At 37.6% G+C, this 24,250-nt stretch overlaps 5 protein-coding genes across 6 annotated transcripts; 2 read left to right on the forward strand and 3 right to left on the reverse strand.

Annotated features, from left to right (window-relative positions):
• The first annotated feature begins 1,262 nt into the window (after nucleotides 1–1,262).
• Nucleotides 1,263–3,072, forward strand: LOC137733120 (UDP-glucuronate 4-epimerase 3). The gene has a single exon (XM_068472280.2). The coding sequence runs from the start codon at nucleotides 1,703–1,705 to the stop codon at nucleotides 2,924–2,926; it is 1,224 nt and encodes a 407-aa protein (XP_068328381.2). The 5' UTR covers nucleotides 1,263–1,702; the 3' UTR covers nucleotides 2,927–3,072.
• A 483-nt stretch (nucleotides 3,073–3,555) lies between these two features.
• Nucleotides 3,556–5,137, reverse strand: LOC137733746 (small ribosomal subunit protein uS10y). The gene is made up of 4 exons (XM_068472920.2): nucleotides 4,998–5,137; nucleotides 4,707–4,844; nucleotides 3,972–4,085; nucleotides 3,556–3,866 (listed from the first exon to the last, which is right to left on the reverse strand). Exons 2-4 carry the CDS (start codon nucleotides 4,816–4,818, stop codon nucleotides 3,724–3,726), a joined length of 369 nt encoding a protein of 122 aa, XP_068329021.1. The 5' UTR covers nucleotides 4,819–4,844; nucleotides 4,998–5,137; the 3' UTR covers nucleotides 3,556–3,723.
• A 1,049-nt stretch (nucleotides 5,138–6,186) lies between these two features.
• On the reverse strand, nucleotides 6,187–8,622 carry LOC137735139 (chloride conductance regulatory protein ICln). Of its 2 annotated transcripts, none has more exons than XM_068474526.2 (8): nucleotides 8,483–8,622; nucleotides 7,895–8,089; nucleotides 7,644–7,767; nucleotides 7,117–7,231; nucleotides 6,971–7,030; nucleotides 6,787–6,846; nucleotides 6,583–6,674; nucleotides 6,187–6,503 (listed from the first exon to the last, which is right to left on the reverse strand). In XM_068474526.2, exons 2-8 carry the CDS (start codon nucleotides 8,062–8,064, stop codon nucleotides 6,432–6,434), a joined length of 693 nt encoding a protein of 230 aa, XP_068330627.2. In that variant the 5' UTR covers nucleotides 8,065–8,089; nucleotides 8,483–8,622; the 3' UTR covers nucleotides 6,187–6,431. The 2 variants fall into 2 exon arrangements, with proteins under 2 accessions (XP_068330627.2, XP_068330626.2); XM_068474525.2 differs by having other exon boundaries at nucleotides 7,895–8,094; nucleotides 8,483–8,616.
• A 660-nt stretch (nucleotides 8,623–9,282) lies between these two features.
• Nucleotides 9,283–11,747, reverse strand: LOC137734161 (small ribosomal subunit protein uS15). Its single transcript, XM_068473471.2, has 5 exons — nucleotides 11,025–11,747; nucleotides 10,868–10,940; nucleotides 10,646–10,784; nucleotides 10,034–10,220; nucleotides 9,283–9,577 (listed from the first exon to the last, which is right to left on the reverse strand). The coding sequence occupies exons 1-5, from the start codon at nucleotides 11,045–11,047 to the stop codon at nucleotides 9,544–9,546; spliced, it is 456 nt and encodes a 151-aa protein (XP_068329572.1). The 5' UTR covers nucleotides 11,048–11,747; the 3' UTR covers nucleotides 9,283–9,543.
• A 6,649-nt stretch (nucleotides 11,748–18,396) lies between these two features.
• On the forward strand, nucleotides 18,397–21,506 carry LOC137735578 (Leucine-rich repeat protein kinase family protein). The gene is made up of 4 exons (XM_068475009.2): nucleotides 18,397–18,989; nucleotides 19,505–19,765; nucleotides 19,847–20,722; nucleotides 20,829–21,506. Exons 1-4 carry the CDS (start codon nucleotides 18,566–18,568, stop codon nucleotides 21,308–21,310), a joined length of 2,043 nt encoding a protein of 680 aa, XP_068331110.2. The 5' UTR covers nucleotides 18,397–18,565; the 3' UTR covers nucleotides 21,311–21,506.
• The last annotated feature ends 2,744 nt before the right edge of the window (nucleotides 21,507–24,250 follow it).

Below are 24,250 nucleotides of genomic sequence, written 5' to 3' on the forward strand. Positions count from 1 at the left end.
GACTGTGTCGAAAAAGAAGGGGCCGCGTTCCATCGTTAAGGGTCAGGGGAAAACAATTTTTGGTTACAAAGAAACCAATCAAACATCATATCAACCGCATAAAACCCCATATAATATGCTATTTTTTTATCAAAATAATACGCGGATTATGCAAACAAAAAAAAATGGCGAGAAATAAAAAAGAACAATACAAATAGATAAAAAGTACCAATTAACAGAACAAAGAAAGCTAATGTAGAATAGAATATATTTATGAGAAGAATTGGTTCTCTTCAGCGTGTGGATTACATTATCTTAGAAGAGGCCAAGGCTATCTTCTTGTTTGTGCCTGTCCATGAGATAACTCAAAACATTAAGTATATGAAGTTTAAAATTAAAAAAAAACAAAAAGACAACAAAAGAAAGCTGAGCAAATGGGGAGTAAGAGATCAAACAAACAGTGTGTGGTTGAATAACCTTCTTGGTTATCTTCTAGGGAACACCATCTTGGTTCTCTTCTGGGGAAAATTATGATAGTCTTACCTCCTTTGCCGAAGCCTTGAAAATTCTGCCTTCTTGTTTGTGCCTGTCCACCACTTTTAAAATCCCCAAATCAACTTTGAACTGCAAACCCATATTGTAATTCAATAAAACCTGAACAAAGTGAATTAGGATTAAACAATTCGATGTTGAAGAAGCATCAAATGAAATAAGGTGGACCGGTACCCATAAATTATATTAAAGGAGAAGCATAGACGAAGAAACACCAAATTGTAAGGTGGACGAAGAAGCACCAACAAAAAAAGAGGGGTACGTGAAGTTGAGTGGGTTTCTCCCGAATAGAAATGTGGGGTGGTTGGGGTTTTAATCGTGCAACTCTGCAACCACTACAACTGCTTGTGGGGAGTTTGTTGGGTTTGGGATGGCTTCAGTCTAGAACTCTGTAACTGCATAACTGCTTCTCTATATTTATTGATTTTTTTGGTTTTTTTTAGAGAGAAAGAATGTGATGAGTAATCAAACGGTCATAATTAATCTAAAAGTATTGGTGGCTTTCATATTTTGTTTATTACGATTTTAACCTTATTTTATTTGTATTTTACGATTATTACCCATTTATATTGGGATAGTTTTGTGCTGTTTTATTGAAAAGAGAGGATATTTTTGGTATTTTGGAATGCTTCACCAAACTGGGACTCTCCCTTTATATATATAGATAGATTAATTGGTGTTTAACCATAATTAAACTCCTTTACAAACCGTGTTTCCCTCCAAAAACTTATGTTTCCCTCCATCTACCCCTCACCACGCCACCTCCCTCCCACCTCTCTCTCTCTCTCTCTCTCTCTCTCTCACGGGCACACAGAAAGGTTGAGCTTTTCCATCACCAATTTCTCCATTCTCCTTTTTCCTGAATTTCTGGTGGATTCCCAGTACTTTTTACCCAAATAGCAACGATTCAGATAACTCCTCCAACTCAAAAGCAAAATACAAAAAAGTGAAAAGAAAAACCCTATAAGATTTATTCATAGTACAACACTGAGAAGAACAAGATCAGAACAAACCCAATCCCTCTCCAACTCAAAAACCCAAATTCTTTTGCTTCCAAATTCTCACAAATTTAAACCCCAAAACCCTTCCCATTGGAATTTAGCAATGCCAGAAAACTAGTACCCATTCAAAAGTAAGGAGCTCCCGAATTTTTCCGAGAAAATTTCCGGCCATGGACAAACCCAGATTCCGCCTCCGCTGCTCCATCACCAAGCTCATCTTCTTCTGGATCGCAATCCTCCTCACCATCCTCTTCTTCTTCCACCGAACCCCTTCTTCCGATCCCAACCGCCGCGTCCTCCCCAGCCTCCCCGCCTGGGAAAACGTCGTCGTCCGGTCCGCCAGGCCTCTCGCCAACTCCACCACTGGCCACTCCGTTCTCGTCACCGGCGCCGCTGGATTCGTCGGGACCCACGTCGCCCTCGCGCTCAAAAAGCGAGGAGACGGCGTCGTGGGGATCGACAACTTCAACAAGTACTACGACCCGACGCTGAAACGCCGCCGTGCTGATCTCCTCCGCCGCCATGGGATCTTCGTACTGGAAGCCGACATCAACGATTCGGAAAAACTCGCGAAGCTTTTCCGGTCGGTGAAATTCACCCACGTCGTCCACCTGGCCGCCCAGGCCGGCGTTCGATACGCTCTTAGAAACCCAGCCTCGTACGTCCACAGCAACATCGCCGGATTCGTGAATCTCCTCGAAGCCTGCAAAACAGCCAACCCACAGCCGTCGATCATCTGGGCGTCGTCGAGCTCCGTGTACGGCCTCAATTCAAAAGTTCCCTTTTCCGAAACGCACCGTACGGACCAACCGGCGAGTTTATACGCGGCGACAAAGAAAGCAGGGGAAGAAATAGCACACGCGTACAATCACATATATGGGCTTTCAATTACTGGGCTGAGGTTTTTCACGGTTTATGGGCCTTGGGGTAGGCCCGATATGATGTACTATTCGTTTACTAGAGACATGTTGAGAGGGAAGCCCATTCTTGTTTTCGAGGGCCCAGGCCACAAGTCAGTGGCCCGGGACTTCACATACATCGACGATGTCGTAAAGGGTTTGTTGGCGGCGGTGGACACGGCGGAGAAGAGCACCGGGAGCGGGGGAAAGGTGGAGAGGCCGGCACAGCTTAGGGTTTTCAATCTCGGGAACACGTTGCCGGTGCCGGTTAATGAGGTTGTGGGAATTTTGGAGAGATTGCTTGGGGTGGAGGCAAAGAAGGTAGTGGTGCCGATGCCGAGAAATGGGGACGTTTTGTTTACTCATGCTAATGTAAGCTTGGCAAGGAGGGAGCTTGGTTATGTGCCCACCACGGATTTGAAGACAGGGTTGAGGAAATTTGTGGATTGGTATCTTGATTATTATTCGGAGTCCAATTGGAAGAGTGCTTGGTAAATGTAAATTTTGTTTGACCATGTTTATCCGTCAAATCTTAATCTTTTATCTTTATCTTTATTTTTTTATTTTTTTTTTATTCCAGTTAGAGTTGTACAATTTTACCAAGATAATGTGACATTACGCGCGTATGCCGTTTTATTACAGTGACAAAAAGCAATCATGTTTATGCATTAGCACATCCCAAACATTTGGTGTTTTGGAACTCTATAGAATTTGGTTTATGACTAATTAGCTAAATTATTATGGAACCTTTAATGAAAAGCTCACGGTACTGTTCACTTTAACGAAAAACCACATTTTTACACTAAAAAATCAATCATAGTACTATTTACTTTATCCTTTATTTTGCCTTTATCGTTAAAACTCAAAGTTTTCAAGCTTTTTTCATTAATTCTCCTAAATTATTATGCAACATGCCTCGTTCTCATGTCAAAGAGGCACAAATCATGGGAACTGTCGCCATTAGCAACGAAAGGTCAAGCCTCGTTTCTCAACGTAAACAATTTGTAACACAGGCTACAACCAATTGATGTATAATTTAGGAAGTAGCCGAGTAAAGACGTAAAATTAGAGGATTATAAACCGACAAACTGAAATAAAAATGTCAATGTCTTGATACGATGTGCTTCTTGCAAAACGTACTTCTACTAAATATTGAAATATGATCTGATGTTCATATCCATACCAAAACCTCAAGAATCGCAAACACTACAAGTCTTAGTTCAAAATTAGAGTAAAACGGACAGGCTCATCTTTCAGATAACTAGGAAAGCTATGCTGAAATCGGGGACAGTTTAAGAGTCGGCGATTGTAACCTCCACCTCGACACCAGGTTCAATAGTGATGGAAGTAATTTGCTTGACAACATCTGGTGAGCTGAACAGGTCGATAACCCTCTTGTGGACACGCAACTCAAATCTATCCCATGTGTTGGTACCTGAAAATCACCAACCGTAATTTGAAGTTATAGAAACAACGTTATAACAATGACATTCAACGACCCATGAGTCAACAACGAACGACATTTCAGACTGAAGCTTACCTTCACCACAAGGGGACTTCCTGGTGGTGATGTTCAGAACCTTGGTTGGCATCCTCACGGGTCCCTTCACCCTGAGGCGCTTGTCCTTGGCACCACGAACCAGATCAGTGCATACTATAAACAAAAAAGACGTCAATCCAACAGGCTAAAGGTAGACTCATATAAGCAAATCCTAATGCTTAATGCCTAAACAAACTTAACTTTGAAACAACGGTACATGAACCCATTTCAACCGCCTTCCACCACAACGAAAGTAAATTGAAATTTAACGACTGCAATACTATCAATCTCAGAAAACCCAAAACATTCTGGGAAACTAAGACTACAATTCGGGCATGACAAACCAAATTTTCAACAAATATTGCACCGCTCTCTTATATAGAAACAATCACGTCACACCGCAATCGAAGACCGTCAGAAAACCCAAAAGATTACGGGAGATTAGGATAACAATTCCGATATGACAACTAAAACATATCAAAAGAAAATCCCACTGGTCACTCTTATTATATACACAACATATAATATGAACAGCTCGAAGAAAATTTTCTCTAAATTTCAATTTGCAACAACAGATAAAGCTATCAAATGGGTTTTAGGCAACAGAAACAAGGTAATCACTAGCATATTAGTCAGTTTCAAACGAATAATTACTCCCAAATTAAGGTGTTCCAAATAATACTAAATTATGCTGAAATGGGCATAAATTAAAAAACAAATAGCGAAAGGAGAGACCTTTCTCGAGGTTCTTGACGTTCTTGGAAGAAAGAGTAATCCTGATCTTGTGGATCTGCTCCTGAGACTCCTCAAGACCTGGTTTGGTCGGCTTCATCGCTGCGTACGCCATTTTCTTCAGTCTAACTCTTCGCTTTCCTGTGTATCCATTGCGCAATGAAACGATTAATCGCAGATTTTTTTTAACTAAAACTATCAGAAATAGCACCAAAAATTACTCGATTTCTATCACGTTTGCCAGAACTAATTCAAACAAATCTGGTAAAAACTGTGTGAGAGAGAGAAGCGGACCTGGGTGGCTAAGGAGGGAGGTCGGGAGCTGCGGCTCGTCTCTTTCTCAAAGCGGTGCGAAGGAGATGCAGTGTTTTGTGAGATTATATACGGTGGGTTATTAGGGTTTGAGATAATTATCTATGTCATTTTTCTAATTTCCAACTCAATATTTTTATAAACTTTAAGAAAATAAGAGTTCTAAAGAAAAATAGAATCTAGAGTTCAAGGATTTCATGGCAACGGAAAAAAAAAAAATATATATATATATATATATATATATTTTTGTCAAGAGAAATAAATTTTTTATTTTTTTTTTAAAATAAGTCAGTTGGTGGTTTCGTTATGGTAATGCATTTTTTCAAAGGTTGGGAAGATCATTTTTAGTCTCCTCATGACCATTATCATTGTGCGATTTTACCAATCGTAGGAATCGAACTTAAAACGTGTCATATGGAATACGAGCCTGAAATTCATCTCGAATCACTAGGCCCCTCCGTGGTAGTGAAGGGGAAATAATTTTGAATTGTCTAACATTTCACTAAGAAACCTACGTGAACGAGGATTTCCCTTTTTTTCTTTTATTCGTTTTTGTATAATGTGTCCTTATTTTAATAATTCATTGTTGAGGATTGATAGAATATGTTTAATATGATTTTTTATCTTAGAATTACACATAACGTATCATTAACTTTGTACCTATAAAAATTAGGATAACAAAGCGTATTAGTAATTTGATATGTACCAATACAGAATTATATAACGTACCAAAATACATTGGTACGTCATATATATATATATATATATATATATATGTGTGTGTGTGTGTGTGTGTGCATGAATGTGTCATTTCTCATAATTAAAAGTGAATAAGATTGTTGTTGTGTTTTTAGAATTTTAAAAATATTTTTTATTTAAGTAACAAAAAATTCCTTTCAAACAAACTGTTATAAAATAATATTTATCCACGAGATTTTAGAAATTTTGTGATGGTAATTACTTTTTGAATTAATTGGTGAAAACAACCACGCACGTATAAGTGTTCATAAGTTTTTTGCTTAACCTCAAGATACACAACAACATTCCCACGGTATAAATGTTTATTTGTCTTCTCATTTCATCCTTCGAACTTCTACTCATGTCACGTGTATCAAATTTAATTGCTTTTTAGTTGACAAGCTAAAATTTCAAATGTACTAACAGAGAGAAAAACCAAAGAAATTAATGTACTTTCCATAAAGATACCACAAAACCAGCACATAGACCACACCGAAAGGCGTCAAGGTACTTTGGCAAATTCCCTAATCCACTTTGTGTCACGGGCTAACAGAGTTACGACAATTTGTTCGTATAAACAGCAATATTTGAGTGCACAACAAGAAAGCTGGCGCGGGGGGCGGGGGGGCGGTAAAGGCAGCACTTGAATGAGATGAAACATTGAAAGGTGAATGAATATTAATGGCGGTCGCTGTCGCTCTCATGCTCCATTTCTTCGGCATCCTCAAAGCGCTGATCGTTTATCTGAAGCTGCAAAGAAGATGAAAATGTGAACAATACAAATACGCCAACCCTACAGCAAGCATTAAGTGGATATTCACAGGCTTACCTCAAGCACAGTACGAGCTAGGTCATGATCCCCGTTAGACTGACCAATTGGGTTTGAAAGATTTTGAGGAACAGGCCACTCAGAATCGTCCCCTGAAAATACCACGACATTCAAAACAAAGACGTCATACATAATAGAAAATTTCATATTTTTACATATATTGACACATGACCTGATATAAATGTTCGATCGTGCATCACATACCAACTGCCTCGTCTTCCAACTGATCGGCACTAAAAATCCAGTTATGCTCTTCTTCCCCTTCTAAAGAAAGGCAGATCAAAAGTATAATATTAGGGCACGACTCATGAATCAAAAATAATAAATCTCAATCCCAAAACAAAAAAGTAAAAGAACAATAACCGGTGTATTAAGAAATCGTACTAACCTTCAATTGGTTCAGGATTAAGCTCAGCACACTCGCAAAATACCTCAAACAGAGAATCCACTGCAACACAATAACAAGCTAGTTACTCTTCACCAAAAAAATCCTAACAAGAAAATTCAACACAGTACAGAGGGAGAGAGAGGTACATTGGTTAGGATCTGAAGGAACAAGTCTCATTTCTGTGATCTTGGATAAATCTAAAACACCATTGGATTCTGAATCTGAACCGTCAGACTCATCCTCGTCATCCTCAGTTTCAATCTATAAAGTTAAAAACTCTAATCAGAGAAACGATGCACAAAAAAGCCAAAAACCTTGAAATTACATATTGAAGTTAACGATTAGTCTGGGACTTTGACAATATGATAAAGACACACAAACCATAAATACAAAAATAAGCAAGTGATTCTTGTGTACAACAGATATATACTAAAAGGTGCCACTACTATATTCGAGAAGAAGATTATGACGAGATACAGTTCCAAACACAAATAAATATCTCATTCTCCTGCAATAACTATTGTTCTTAAAGTTTAGGAACATAATTCTAAACTCACGAAAACAAAAACTTAAGTTTCACCCCACACAATAAAACAGTTTCGACGAAGCACATGTCAGACAAGATAGCAACCCCAAATTGCTGCGGGAGTGCAATGATGAAGAAAGCCTATACCTGAGTGTAAATGCAAGGAGAGGTGTAGGCCTCCGGATCCCTGGATACAGCGTGCAGTGATATGGACAAGAAGTCCACAGCATAACCCTTCGCCCTATCAACGTCACTCAACCAAACCACTTGCCTGCAAGACCAAAATCAAAGCTAACTCTTCGATTGGATTCTAATTTTGTAAGGGATAAAAAAGATTACACATCCCCTTAAATTCACCTAGACATAAATAAACAAAATCACGAGAGGACATGGCGTACTTGGTGGAGATGTAGAGGGTGCCAGGGGACTCAGGGGGTCGATTACCGAGGACAATAGAAACACCAGGCTGAACGTGCATCAGCTCCTCACCGTTCGCCGCATCCAGTACCGGTTCATAAACACCGTTTCTTTCAACTCTTGCAGTGAATTCTTTAAGCCCTGCCACCATTTTGCTCGCTGACTCGGGTCTCTTCCTTTTCTTTTTTCAAAACAAAAATTGATGTTTATAGACAGCCCACGGTCACAAAATTGCTCAAATAAACTGTCATACAGATACATATATATACAAACACTCACTTAAAAAAACTAATTTGCAACCTACATGAGCATTTGAAGTTAACCATTTAAATGTGAGGCCAACCCAGGTAAAAAGGAGCAATTTAATTCTTATATTTCCAACAATTTTCTCAGAAAAACAAACCCCAACGGTTGAAATTTGCGAAAACAATCTGAACGATGAACGGGATGAAACGAACGAACAGCAATACAAACCGATTTACATAAAAGAAAAAGAAGATAAATTAAGCAGAAAAATATAGAGGAAGATGCAATTCAATAAAAAAAAAAGGGTGAGCAGGATGTGGTACCTGGGTTCTTCTTCTTTCTCTTCTATCTGCTACAAAACGTGCAAGCACTGGGGAAGAGAAGCGACACTGACTTCGCCTTCTTCGGTTTTCTAGGGTTTTACTAGTTGTTTGTTTATTTTCCTTCAGTGGTTTAAACCGCCATTTTTTAAGCCGTGTGGACTTCTGGGTTCAAGTTGAGGTGTTGGACCGTTGAAACCGGCTCGGGCTACTACTTATCTCAGCCCAAAGTATTTTTTTGCTTTTTCTTTTTAATAATGGCGGTCTTTTTTTTCTTTTTTTTTAAATTTAATTATATTTTACTTTGAACTAATCTGACTTAGCACAAGTAAATACGAACTCACTCAGCATAAGTAAATCCGAACTCAAATGCATAGGAGACCACATCCACTCTAGCTATGTGGTCTGACTTAACGTAGCACCACAAAAACTAATTGCTGTTTTATGTCACGACATTTAAAAATTCACATAAAATTCGAGACGGAGATAAGCAAATTGGAAAAAATTTGCCTTGTAATTGGTTTTATATTCCGTGGGTGTTGGGACAGGTATAGCTAAGAATCTCTGAATTAAGTTAGGTTCATTCAACAAGTGCACGGATCCGGCGTGAACTAAACCGTCTACGATACCTACAATGCCTAAGCAAGTAAGCATTGTGGTTAGACCTGTAAATGGGTCAGTTTTATTTTGGATTGGTTTGAACCTAACCCGTTAAACTAACCGGTAATCCAAACCCAACCCGTTAAGCTAACGGATCACTCAAACCCAACCAGTTAAGGTAATGATTTTCGACATTAGCCAACTTACAAATGTAAGCACGATAAATTGCAATGCTAAATATAACTCCCGAAAACATCAATCTCAATAAAACATGCAATGCCGAAACATAAGGCCCTAGGATTGTCTTTCCTTACATGTATGAATACCAAAATTTTCAATAGCTAAAGGGTCTACAAGTTCGAAACATGGAGACACACAATACCACCATCTTCCCTTTTTGCTTTCCGAAGTATACCCCATCAACCCAAGCTAATCGCAGTGCGGCAGCAAGTTGCAAAACCAACCTAAGCAACAAGAGTGCTGGCAGTGGTTGACTCGCTGTAAAAACAAAAGAGAATTCGTAAATTGTTGTATAGAAACAGAAAACAAATCTGCTGACAATAAACTCCAAACGTCGGCTGGCAGATATGCAAAGAAGAGACAATATGTATTGGGTACTTCGATTATGTATCCGTTCTTGCAAACATAGGGAACGATAAAATTATTCTTGTGATGCTAAGAAATATCAAATACATCTTAAACATTAAGATAAAATATTTCAAAGCGATGGGGCTTTGATGCATGTTATGACTAGATATAAATCTGGCAGTTGATAAGCAAAGAGCCCTGTTTGTCCAACACTACAAGGCCTAGAAACCAGGAATTCTAACAAGCCGCTAAGAATGATACCAACAAGGCGCTAGGAATGATACCAACAAGGCGCTAGGAATGATACCAACATACTAGAATGAATCAAAGAAATTTATACGTTCGAAACAGAGTAAGAATGCTTACTATTTCCAGACGGGTGGAAGCTTCTTAGTTTTCTTGTAGTAACGAGAAAGCCTGTGGATCCTGCTCTCCACCAAAATCAACCGAAACTTGGAATCCTTGTCCTTCCTATTCCTCTCCAAATGCTTCCTAATTGAAACTGCCTTCTTGATAAGATGGTATAGATCCTCAGGAATTTCAGGGGCGAGACCTAACCAACAGCAAACAATATTACGTATCATCTACATAAGTAGGCTATTATTTCATCAGTGCGAAGCAAACTGAAAGACAAAACACCACAGGCCTGTTTGATAATCATAAAGAACTCCTAATCTTCTTCATGTTTTCACAGAGCACAAAAAAACGGAAGAGAAAACCTCGTCACATCGAACTAGCCTAATTGTAAAACCAAAATTGGGTTTGAATCACATGTTCAATATCTACAAACACATATTAAGCAATCAGTCAGTGCTTACTCGCTTCACCTAAGTAATTTGGCTAATTAGAATAATGGGTTTCAATCGCACAATTCCCACTACACATCCAAACATTTCGAATACAAATTCCCAAAGACATTAAACAGTGCAATACAATTCATACTGAAAATATTAAAATTATACCCAAAAAGAGGCATACCGTGAGCCTTGAGAACACGCAGGATCTTGCTTCCAGTAACGGTCTTAACCTGCGCAATGCCGTGAGAGTCACGGAGAATGACACCGATCTGAGACGGAGTCATACCCTTCTTTGCAAACTTGCAGATGTTCTCCTCCACCTTAATCATATATATAATCGCCTCAATTAGCATCGATAATTACATATACTTACATATAAATTTTGGGTTTTTGATTTACTTACATCTGGAACAGTGACCTTCAGCCAGCTCGGCGCACTCCTCTTGTACGGCAGCGCTGAGGCTGACATTCCCTTTCTGCAAAACCCCAAAACGAATCAGACATCGAATACTTCTATAGAGAGAGAGAGAGAGAGAGAGAGAGAGAGAGAGGAGGCGTACCCATGACTGTGCATGCGACCCATGGCGTCGGAGGCGGAGGTTGGCTATGTGCTTAGGTTCTCTGAGACGGCGCCAAATGCTTCCGCTGGTTTTTCAGTTCAGAGATGAGGTTTTTTCTTAAAGCTGTTTATATATGAAGGCCGGCTTGGACTTCGACCCGTTCCCCAATAGAAAAGGTCTTATGGGCTCTTTACCAAGCTTTGATAAGAAGGGCCTTAATTGGTCATCGGTTTGGTTTTGATCACACATTGGGCCAGGCCCAACAAAAGAAGACAGCAACAAAATTAGTTGCTAGGGATCGCTTGGTGTCTAAGATTGCGAAACGATCGGAATTGAGTTCAAGTCAGTTCTATAAAGTATCACTCCCTTCTAAATGAGACATTGGAGCTAAGACATGTCCAGTGTGTGATAGTATTATTGATAGCCCATTATGAAACTAAGTTCATATTCTCTCTCTTAGCGTAGATAATCGTTTCTTAAAAAAAAAAAAAAAAAAAACCAAAAACACGTAATCCTCCTCAACCATAGAATTCAACCTTCAGGGTGAACTCGAAGAGTTCTATAAGGCAGGCATAGAAGCTTGAGGGATTGTTAAGGAAGGTGACAAGGCTCAACGAAGGGCGTCATTTGGGAGGTTACCACATCGACACAAGGGAATTTAAGGCCGCTAATCCAATGTAATTAAAAAAACACGACTACCACATATGATGTTGGCTGTTGTCCAATTTAATAAGTTCAATCTCAATATTTATAAGTTCACTAAGCACCGACAAAAAACATTAGCTCAATTTAATTGAAATAGTCAAGTTCGGGTTGAACCCCACACAACAACCTTCCTTGCTTGGGCCATGTTTGTGCGGCAATAGAAAAGCTCGGCATCTTCTTAGCACCTAACATGGAGGCTGGAGAGCACCACTGGGGAAGGTGCACCAAATCAACAAAGCTAAAGGTATCGATACCCTGTTGGATAGAAAGAAGTCCAAAAAAGCAAATTTAAAGGCCAATTATGCTGATTAAAAAGCCGCCCATGAACGAAAACCACAACTTTTTGAAATTGTCATTCGGGTGACTCAAATTTCATGTTTTTTAAATTTGGGAAAAATCATGGCATATGCCATCATTTAGCTTGTCTTACATGATTACAGAGAGACCACTAGAACACAAGTTGTGCTCAAAACTCATTGTTTTTTGGGTCTCATTTTAAACAACTGGATCGTAAGTGATGAGTGGTGCAATTTGATTAGCGTAGAACTCATTGATTTTGTATATATAAACACACCTAAAAGGAGACAGAGCATGAAAATTAAAGAAAATTTTCAGTGTGCAAAAATGGCTCGGTATATCAAGTGTAATAATGCAATTGGTTGTAAATTTGAAGAAAAAAAATTATATTTAAAAATTGAGGCTTCAAACAAAAATGCAATGAAGTATTCTAATTTTTTTTTTTGAACAAATGATATTATTTACACCAAGAGAGAGGGGGTAGACTTAGTCTTATAATGGGCTAGCAATAATGTAGTTCAAATTCGTCTTTGGCGATAATCAAACATAAAACCTCATATTTACAAGTAAAGATGAATACTACTAAACATCTCTTCTTTATTGAGAATGCAATTTATGAGAATTTAAATAAAATAAAATAAAAAAATAAAAAACTAAATATATATTTGTTCGCCTCGCCTCTGAGCCAGCTTTGCAAAGGATTTGATTTTTCAATTTTTGTAAGTGTGGGGATAGGCATATGATATGCTAGGTGGCTGGGCCATTGGCATATAATGTACACCTTTATTCTCCATAGACATGTCGGATGTCCTAAGAAAAAGAGATGCTCTTCATTTCGACGTTGACCCTAATTTACTATAAATCTTCAAACGTCCCCGATTTCTTTGAACTAACGTCCGCACAAAAGAAATACTTGATTTGAAGAACAAACCCTAATCAAATGGATTTGGTATGCCTTTGAATCCAAGGTGCCGTATGGATGTGTTTTTTCGAGCGACTTACATATTGATTTAGCATGAATTTGTACAAACACAGAGAGTCAAACCTTACACAACTACTATACAATCATAAGGATTATGCTATCGGTACAGATTTCTTGTAAAGACCACAAACGATACAAGTATAAACCATATTAAAGCCATCGTTGAACCAAGTTAAGGATATGGGAATGTGGTCACTGCATAACTAAGGGCTCGTTTGGAAGCGTTTTTCAAATGACTAGAATCGCTTTTGGAAAAAATATTTTTGAGTTCCAAAAACACTTTAAGCACCGATTATGTGTTTCTTGTATGAAGTAAATACTTCAAATGATTTTTCAGGTTTCAATTATATTTTTAACAAAGATTGGGACCCAAAAACATTTCATCAAAAACGGTTTTAACCATTTTAAGAACACTTCAAACGAGCCTAGAACTAAAGAGATTAAAATAAAAACGAATAAGGTGAGGAAAAAAGTGACTTCGTGCATGCATGCCATTAGAACTATCCGATCAAGTATTAAGAGATGCCTTGTCCCTCTGCAAAGGAACTTGGAAAAGTTTCATGCACGATAAGGATAGTATATGGAGACAGAGAATCAATATTCCAAAGCACATTTATAATTGACAAATACTTCCCAACCTTTACCATATGCATGCATTGTCAAGAAACCAACCTTTTCCACAGCCCCAGCACCACACCACTACTGCATGCACTACACCAAGATTGATACCTAAAAAGCAGCACTGTACAATTTTAATAAAATGCCGCGACAAACCTTCCTTTTTGGGCGAGTGTGTGTGCCATGACCAACCATAATATATATATATATATAGGCTTTTTATTCAAAATTGTATTTGAGATTGTGATAACTTTTTACTTTGATATTTAAGATTTAAAATCGATAGAACTGATCTCTAAGTTTGCCCACCATCAATTATTTTGATTTTTCTGTGACAAATCTTCGTTAAATAAGGATAAAATGATAAAAATACTCTTAATATTTGTCAAATCATTTTGGCCCATTATTTATTAAATTGAGAGTAATTTTGTTATTTTGGTCCTTATTTAACATAGATTTTTCAATGAATGACCAAAATGATTGACGGTGGACAAACTTAACGACCACTTCTATCGATTTCAAACCTGAGGGACCAAGGTGAGGAATTATATATATATATATATATATGTAGAAATACTAAAGGGACTCTTTCAGAAATAGAACTCTCTATGAACTCTTTGTCACCTCACAGTTTAACGTCGGTTCTTGTATTAACGTTATAAAATATTGTGTCAAAAAAATGAGGTGACAACGCTTCTACGAAAATCCTGTTTTTTCGATCCTCTTAACATTACTTTTATGTTAAATAAGGGCTTTCCGTGTAGATCTAGATATTCAAATCTCTAAGTATCGAAGGTCTGGAACTCTGTGTCTGAAAAGTCCATGTTAGATTATGTTGGGGTTTTCAAAATATTGGTTACAAGGTAGCTTGTAGTCCTGTGTTCACCAACACCAATTGATCGGTTGCTTTCACCAAATTACAAGCAAAAGACAACAACATCTTGTACATACCAACCAACCCATTGTCCCTAAATCAATGCGGTTTCTATATTGTATGTCATTACAATCTAGAAAGACATAGAAATATTGTCTTGTTTAAGTATCCCGCTTATGACGTGATCAAACGATGAGCTAAATACAATCACATTACGATATATGTACATATAACATTTTCCCCCCAACAAATAAGGCTGGATTTTATCATTAAACAATTCTTTCCTTCTTGTTTGGTGTAGCTTGGCTTTTCCACCGTTTAAAAAATCCATTTTTTTCATAGCAAAAGCATTTCATGCATGCGTTTTTCCAGAACAAAAGCATTCTATGGGTTTTCCAAGCCAAGTTTGGGTCTTAATAGAAGTGCTTTTCGAATACTTTGGCAGAAGTTGAAAGACAACTTTTTAACTAAAGGGAACCAAATAAATCCCATTTGACTTGGTTTTTAAACATATGAATCCTCTCCCATGAAACTTTCAAATTTTGGAAATGCATGTGATCGTTATATATTCCGATCAGAAAATGATCCTTCCACTTCCACAATACTGCATGGCTGGCGGCAATCTCCCTCTAGAATAGGGAGAGGAAACGCACCATTATCAATCAATGAATAGCAAATGACAACCTTTTGGGGACCAATACATCATATATTATTGTAGTTGGACCATCCTATTATCTCTATGCCTCACAAAATCGATCATTCTCATCTCACACAATCGATCAACCACAACAACAAAACGTATCTCACTAAATGGGTCGGCTGTATAAATCTTAAATCGTTATTGCGTTCGGTTTCGCGCCAAGTCTTATGTTTTTCATATGAGTATAGAAAAAGTTGTAATAAAACATGCAATATGGAATGCCACTATCGCTACTTATTGTTTACGTTTAAAATGATGGCTCTTTCCATGGAATGGAGACTTTCAAGCAAATGGGAAAGCAATTGACGGTGTCCTAGAGTAGTTACTTGCCTTAACTTTCTCATACTAATGTCACATGATCGGTTTGGAAACCCCAAACTTTCCTATCAAGTTATGAGTAAATCATTATCATTTACGAATGAGTAAAACAATATCCTTAAAATTTGAACTTTTGAATTATGAACATCGGGTTAAAATCGTAAGGAGAATCCTAGCGATATTCTCATTTGGACATTTTCGGTTGTCTTTCTCATCTTATAATGCTCAATAATAATTTGAATCACTTATTTTCTAAGTCATTTATAACTTAGAAAATAGGTGGTTCAAATCATATTTACAAAAACTTTACTACACTTAAAATCATTCAATTATTTAAAAGTTATCTAATTAGACAGACAGATCATAATTTTCACTTAAACACTATACTTTCGACAACTTCAATTAAAAAATTAAACTTTCAATTGACGATTTATGTGATTTTCTGCAAAGTGAATCTTTAAAATGTGAACAATAAATTGGACAGTTCTATCAAGCAACGTTGCAAAATACTAAAAAAGCCCGAATGAGAAAGTTACTAATAACCCGTATATCGTAAATGCGTTAAACAATTCAAATCAAAGGGAAACTAATAAGAAAATAACAAAGGGGAATAAAAATTATTTTAGCTAAGACAAGAACTAATGGACATTGGACTGAAGGCAAGGCAGCAGTGTGGTGTCAGAATTTCTGGCATGACAGGCACAACCAACGGAAAGATTTTTCAGTGTAATTGTGACATGAGATAGTACACTATATGATAATTTCAAAATTAAAAATTTTCACTACTTACATAAAAACACTTGATATACCATCCGTATTCTCATCACAATTAAAAATTTTTCGAACCATATAGAGAAGACAATCTCACCAAACAATAAATAAGCAACCTATCCCACTTTCCCAACCGATCAAATCCCAGTCAATATGTTATTTGAATTTTGTTTTTTTTAATATTGCTGTTTAATAATATTTTATTTTACTTGTAAAAGAAAGATTTTAAATTCGATTATCGTTAATGATGAAGTTAAACCATACTAATATAGAAAAACCTATTACTCATTATAAAATTTAGCTTATTTTATGACTTATTAATGTAAATAGTGTCGTTTGTTTAAAAAGAAAATATGTTATTTGAATTTTGATTCGGACACAGTTCGATCCATTGAGCACGGGACACGTGGGGATTTAGGGGTTGTTTGTTAAGTTTGGACCAATCAGATGATGAACATGTATGGGTTTACTGTGTGGTTTGATGCATGTGATTCGTACGTTTTGAATTCGAACTGCGTACTTGTGCGGGAGTATCTCCGTGACAGAGTCTTAACCGGTCAATCCTGCCGTAGCTCACCACATGTGGGCGACCACGTGGCGGACGTAAGGCTGCGAAACGTAGACCCCACTTATATAGTATTTTCCTTAAATTTGAACAATTATTTTACCTCTTTTTTTTTTTTCCCCTTGATTAACCTACTTTATAATATATATATATATATATATATATATATATTTTTTTTTTTTTCTTTCAAATTTGAACAACTAATTTTTCTTTCAATTACAATATCATTTGTCGTATGCCACTAAGTACTCGATTTTGTGGTATTTCTCTTTACATTTAAATGAAAGGTCTAAGGAAATGGTGTATTCTATTGGGAAATTGAGAGATTTTAATTGATTTATAAATCTATGAATTTTTATGGAATTTAATTGATTTGTAGAGATTTCAGGGAGTGTATTCAATTGAGATTTTGAGAGATTTTAATTTTTTTAATGAATATAGGGGTACTCAATTAGAATTTTAAGTGATTATCTGAAATTCAATGTGTATACAATCAAGATTTTAAGATAGTTTATTAAAATCCTTAGAAATATGAATGTATTCAATTATGATTTCAAATAAGTTTATAACATTTCAGGTGTATTCAATTAGAATTTGATTTTAAAGAATTTCAAAAAGTTAAGGAATTATAGAGAATTGAAGAGATTTTGTAGTGTATTTTAAGCATCCACAAATCTCCTATCTTCCCATGAGATTTCGAGGGAATTGAATAAAAAATTTATATGGAATTTCTACAAATCAATCAAACTCCATAAAAATCTTTTCAATTCGCAATTGAATACACCCCTTGCATGTAAAATTTTGATTCAATTATCTCGAAATCTCATGAGTAGATGAGAGATACGTGGATATTTAAAATACACTACAAAATCTCTCAAATTCCCTCTAATTCCTCAGCTTTTTGAAATTCTTTAAAATCAAATTCTAATTGAATACACTTGAAATGTTATAAATTTCTTTAAAAACCTAATTGAATACACCCAGATTTTTAAGGATTTTAATAAACTATCTTAAAATCCTGATTGAATTTCAGATAATCACTTAAAATCCTGATTGAATACCCCTAGATCATTAAAGATTTCTAAGGATTTTAATAAACTATCTTAAAATCCTGATTAAATACACATTGAATGTCAGATGATCATTTAAAATCCTGATTGAATATCTCTAGATTCATTAAAAGAATTAAAATCTCCCAAAATCCTAATTGAATACATCTCCTATCACAAAAGACGAATTTAAATGACATTATTACTAATTTATTATGAAACTAAGTTTAATTTTTTAAATATAAATAATATCGTTTATTAAAAATAAAAAATAAATAGAAATAACATTTGTGGTATGTGCTCGTAATTATGGAGTTACTTGAGCACAGTTTACCGGTCACACTTCCGACGGCTTTAAACTGAACTTAGTAGTGCTACCATGTAACTGCACCCACACCTGCTCCTGTACTGCCGCAATCAACACTCAACTAATCTAACGGCCCACACCCAGTCATTCTCTCTTCTATATTCCTCTGTTTCTGAACCCACTTTCACTCCTCACAGCTTTTAGCACACTCCCTCTGAAGAAAGTTAGTCACCACTTTCTCTTTGCTCTAGAGAGAGAAAGTCACAGAGAGAGAGAGAGAGAGAGAGAGAGAGAGAGAACTTGCTTGCTTCTTTAAACAGAGAAGGAAACTACCATTTTCAACCCAAGCCAAGACATGGGTTTTGCAGTTCTTCTCTTCTCCTTCCTGATTTTCTTCACAAACCCGTTATGGGTTTGTGGAAACGCAGAGCTAAAAGCACTTTTGGACATGAAAGCGCTTTTGGACCCGCAAGGCTTGTACCTTTCTTCTTGGACGGTCAATGGCGACCCCTGCGACGGGTCCTTTGAGGGAATAGGGTGCAATAAGGCGGGTCAAGTCGCCAACATTTCGCTGCAGGGAAAGAGGCTCTCTGGGAAGCTCTCTCCCGCCATTGCACAGCTCAAGCATCTGACGGGGATTTACATGCATTACAACTCTCTTCAAGGAGAGATTCCAAGGGAGATTGCTAACTTGACGGAGCTGACTGACTTGTATTTGAATGTGAATAATCTCTTCGGAGTTATTCCTCCCGAGATCGGAAGCATGAGCAGCTTGCAAGGTTAGCTGAATTTTTTATGAAAGACTTTGGTTTTTATTATTTCGTTCAAGTTAATCTGAATGATTTAGGGCTAGTTTTGCACTGCTTATGTAAGAATCACTTTTAGCAGAAGTACTTTTATTATAAATATGTGGAAATTTTTAGAGATTGTAATTGGCACTCCAAAAATCTCATTTTACACTCTAAACTTTCTATATTCGAAAAGAAAAATACACTTATAATAAGATTTTTGGAGTGTCAATAAACACTAGGAATATCATTCATGAAAACCTCTTGGATTGGAAGTGCTTCCTGGAAAAGCACTTGGAAGTACTTCGTGAAGCTTGTCCAAAAAGCGCTTGTACAACCCAGTTTCTGTCAAACGTCAACGTAAGCACTTACTATATGTTGGCTGTTTTAAGTGCTTGCTGTTTCCCAAATGACTTTTTAGTAAAGTATCAAACTTGTTAAATTTCCTCATTTGTACTGTACCAATTAATGTTCTGCTTAACTGGGCTTTGCGTTTTGCTTTTCAGTTTTGCAACTTTGCTATAATCAGCTCACCGGAAGCATTCCCACGCAGCTGGGATCTTTGAAAAACCTGAGCGTTCTTGCTCTGCAATCTAATCAATTAACCGGCGCAATACCGGCTAGTTTGGGGGACCTAGAAATGTTGATGAGACTGGATTTGAGTGTCAATCATCTTTTCGGTTCTATTCCCACAAAACTTGCTGATGCGCCGGTGCTTGAAGTTCTAGACGTTCGGAATAATACCCTATCCGGCAATGTACCTCTTGGTAAGAACAGTCTAACATCTCAAATTCGATCTTTAGAATAAGAAAAATGTTGAAAATACTAAAACCCTTGATCAATTTCAGCCTTGAAGAGACTTAATGAAGGATTCTCTTATGAAAACAATCTGGGATTATGTGGAGCTGGATTCATGTCCTTAACCGCCTGCACTACTTCCGGTCATCTCAACACGAGTCGACCTGAGCCCTTTAGAGCCGGTGTGCCAACAAGAGACATCCCGGAGACTGCACATGTGCCTTTGCCCTGCAACCAAACTCGTTGCTCGAATTTGTCAAAATCCCATCAAGCCTCTGTTGCTGTAGTTGTTGGTCTCATTGTAGTAACTATTGCATTGTCAGGTGTGGGGTTTCTATTCTTTGCCCAACACCGGCGCAGGAAACAGAAGCTTGGTAACTCATTTGATACAGCTGATGGCCGTCTTAGTACTGACGAGGCCAAGGGCAATGGAGTTTACAGGAAGAATGGATCTCCTCTCATCAGCCTTGAGTATGCCAACGGCTGGGATCCTTTAGCTGATGGGAGGAATTTAAGCGCGTTTGCACAAGAAGTGTTCCAAAGCTTTAGATTCAATTTGGAAGAGGTGGAGACGGCTACTCAGTATTTCTCAGAGGTGAATTTATTGGGTAAGAGTAACTTCTCTGCAACTTATAAAGGAATACTACGAGATGGGTCTGTTGTTTCTATTAAGAGCATTGGCAAATCATGCTGCAAGACGGAGGAATCTGAGTTCTTGAAGGGATTGAACATGTTAACCTCGTTGAGGCATGAAAATTTGGTGAGCTTGAGAGGGTTCTGTTGCTCAAAGGGCCGCGGAGAATGCTTCCTCATTTATGATTTCGTTCCTAATGGAAATTTGCTGCAGTATCTTGATGTCAAGGACGGCGACAGCCATGTTCTTGAATGGACTACTAGGGTTTCTATTGTGAAGGGCATTGCTAAAGGTCAGTATATGTTGCGGTTTTTAGCTTATGCTACTAAAATTCCAAAAATGTTATCGTTACAGTCAGTTTCTGAATTATCTATACTGAGTTTTGTTCTTTTAATCAGGTCTGTCTTATTTACATGGATACAAGCCAAACAAACCCGCCCTTGTTCACCAAAACATCTCAGCTGAAAAGGTGCAGATCGACCAGCGATACAGCCCCTTGCTCTCAGATCCTGGCCTGCACAAACTTCTCACCAATGATGTTGTTTTCTCTGCGCTCAAGGCCAGTGCTGCCATGGGATACCTAGCTCCCGAGTACACCACCACAGGACGGTTCACAGAGAAAAGTGACGTCTATGCATTTGGGGTGCTTGTTCTCCAAATTCTATCAGGGAAGCGGAAAGTCACCAGCTCAATGCGCCTTGGTGCTGAGTCGGGCAGATTCCAAGATTTCATTGACCAAAACCTCAATGGCAGGTTCTTTGAGTACGAAGCGTCCAAGCTTGCAAAGACTGCTCTGCTCTGCACCCACGAGTCTCCAATTGAGAGACCCTCCATGGAAGAAGTTGTTCAGGAGTTGAGTAATTGTAGCAGTTGTGTCTGATTCCTGGGTGCTGTCTTTTTTGTTCAACCATTGCCTCAGTAGTATTCAGACTGGTAATGGTTAGCTAAAAACTAACTGCTAACTTAGGATGTAATTCTAAGATTTTTATGTTGTAATATTCTGTGACTTTTTCTTGAGGACCAAGCTTTGTTGTGAAGATGAACCATTGTTTAATGCAGCATTCTATTAGCCTTTAGTATTTTTTATATTTTGACAAAGCAAAGTTCTAATCTAATCTAATTTACCAGAAGGGAATTTGAACTTGGTTGTACGGGGGATCGGCACACTATCCTTACCAACTAGCTGAACCGGCATTTGTTGAGATTGGATATTACGAGGGATTTACTCCTTTTTTTTTGCACCTATTAGAGGTGGGTGTGCAAGTTTAGGGGGGAGATTGGCTACTATCACATTCAAGTTAGAACATACCCACAAACTCAAGCTGGAAAGACTTACGCGTGACACCTAACTGTTAGCTGCTATCAATATGGATTTACGCAGAAATTTACAAATCACGCACTAACGAGAATTGCTGGCAGCACGGAGTGAACATGGATTGAGAGTTAACCGCAAGCACGCCCTTTCCAACATAATCAACCCTTGTTGACAGGGATTTACTTATTTAATCACATAGTTTGATTGAATATTTGTTTTTTGATTACTTTCATCGGCGGTGATCTATTGGCCTGCAAATCAGGAGATCAGTTTGAAGGATCTGTCTGTCTCCAAATCATTGAGAAAGTAAGGATTGTTGTGAATTTGGTGTTGCAAATAATTCAGAGGCAATCTTCCTTCAAATGAAATGTAAACCCACTTTAACATGTCAACAAAGAGTGGCTAAATTATAAGTTTCTTGCACATGAACTATCATATAGGGACATTATTATGTCAGTAAATTTAATTAAATTAATTTGTCTGGCTAAAGGTCTGGCAGATTATCTAGGTAACTATGATTAGGCTTTTATTACTATTTAATTACCAAATTGTTCATACTTTAAACTTTGGATTCTCACCCCAGACACCCTAGTGTCTATAGAACTATATGGGCTTCAGACCGAAGGTAGCTGTAGTTTTTAGGGTTGAAGAAGCTGCATAACCCATAAATAATCCCACAGTTCAGCTTCCAAAGCGCTCTTTTTTCCTTTCGAGAAGTAACATTTTTTAAGCAGAAAAAGGTTCCAGCCCAATAAGCAAACAAACAAAACAAACTAAAATTACACTCTAATCCCTATCCCTCCAAACGCAGAGAACAAGACCGAGTGGTCAATTCGATCAAGGCATAGGAGCACAAAAATTACTGTTGAATTTCACATCGGTCGTAGTAAAAGATAAGTAATAGTTTAAATATCCTAACCTCATTCTAACTAACACTGAGACTTTTTGTGATAAAACCCCACACCTGACGGATTGTGCAAGTGGTAATTACCAAGTTAGGGACAATATCGGTATTGTTGGAAGTGGGCCGTATGACCCGTCTCTCTAATAATTTTACATGGTATTAGAGCTAGGGAGCGGGCCCATACTGTACTGCTACGTGATGGGTGGGTCCCCTTGGCTCCGCGTGTAGGGTGAGTTCCCTTGGCTCCATGTGGTTGCCGATATGTGGATCTCCCATATGTAACCCACTAATTGGGTCCCACGTGAGGGGGTGTGTTGAATCTCACATCGGTCGTAGTAAAAGATAAGTAATAGTTTAAATATCCTAACCCCATTCTAACTAACATCGAGACTTTTTATGATAAAACCCCACACCTGACGGATTGTGCATGTGGTAATTACCAAGTTGGGAACAATATCGGTGTTGTTGGAAGTGGGCCATACGGCCCCGTCTCTTTGATAATTCTACAATTACAAACCCGCAAACGAAAGCAAACCACAACCAGATTTTGTCACTGAAACGCCAAACCTTGTAGTGTGAGCATGTAATTAATTACATGATTGGTTTGGTTGTAAAGAAGATAATTTAAATGGGTGAGAGATGCATCATCACATTCTATATTAAGGTCAAATTAAGCACTCTTTAAATGCTCATGTTAGTAAGGAAGACCCCACCGCAACGAGAGTAACAACCTATGTTGAGGTCAAATTAGGCACGCCCTAAGTCTTCTAAGGAAAACCCCGCCCCAACGAGAGTAACAACCTTGAAAGACAAAAGTTATGAAGGAAGGCAATGAATTTCCCTATATTATATATAAAAATAATAAATTTGAAGAAGCTTGTTATGATAAGTAAATTATGACGACAGAAATAGAGTTAGAGAATTTGAGTTGGCTAGAAGTGGATGCAAATATTATCACAAGGCTGGAGGCTAGCTCTTGCAACCTGTTTTTGTCCTCAGAAATCCTACAGAAAGATTCAGATCCGATCAATATGTTTCCCTAGCAAACTCCAGGGATAACGAATTAAGGAACTAGCCAACCAGGTAAACAATTTTAATCTATCTTGTGCATTATAACATGTACTATTATTAATTTGTCTAGTTTTTCTTATGTAAGTGAACATATTTGTCATATATACGATCGTTTCAAACTTCTATTGAAAGAACTAAAAGTATTTTATTAGGGCCGGCCTTAAGGCAGGGCGAACGATCGTTGAGGGGCACCAAAAATTAGTTAACAAGTGTATGTACATGGCAACAGTGATGGGAAAAGAGCGAACCAGGAGGGCAGCCTGAGAGAAAAGAAGAAGAAAAACTGCTTTTTAATTCTTGACCAAACGGTGTCGTCACATCTAGGCAATTAAGACGTAGGCTATTTGTGACATTCTGTTTGTTATACATGACCATTTGAAACTGCTTTTCAAAGAGCTAAAATTATTTTATGATCACACAAAAATCTTTTGACTACACTTTTAGCATGAATAAGTCGAGCTAAAACTGCTTTCAAAAGAACTAAAAATATCATTCTTACATGTTATCTTCAAATAATTCAAAATATCAAT

This window comes from Pyrus communis, chromosome 7 (assembly GCF_041283825.1).
Source record: "Pyrus communis isolate YQ-2024b chromosome 7, ASM4128382v1, whole genome shotgun sequence".
Taxonomy (NCBI): domain Eukaryota; kingdom Viridiplantae; phylum Streptophyta; class Magnoliopsida; order Rosales; family Rosaceae; genus Pyrus; species Pyrus communis.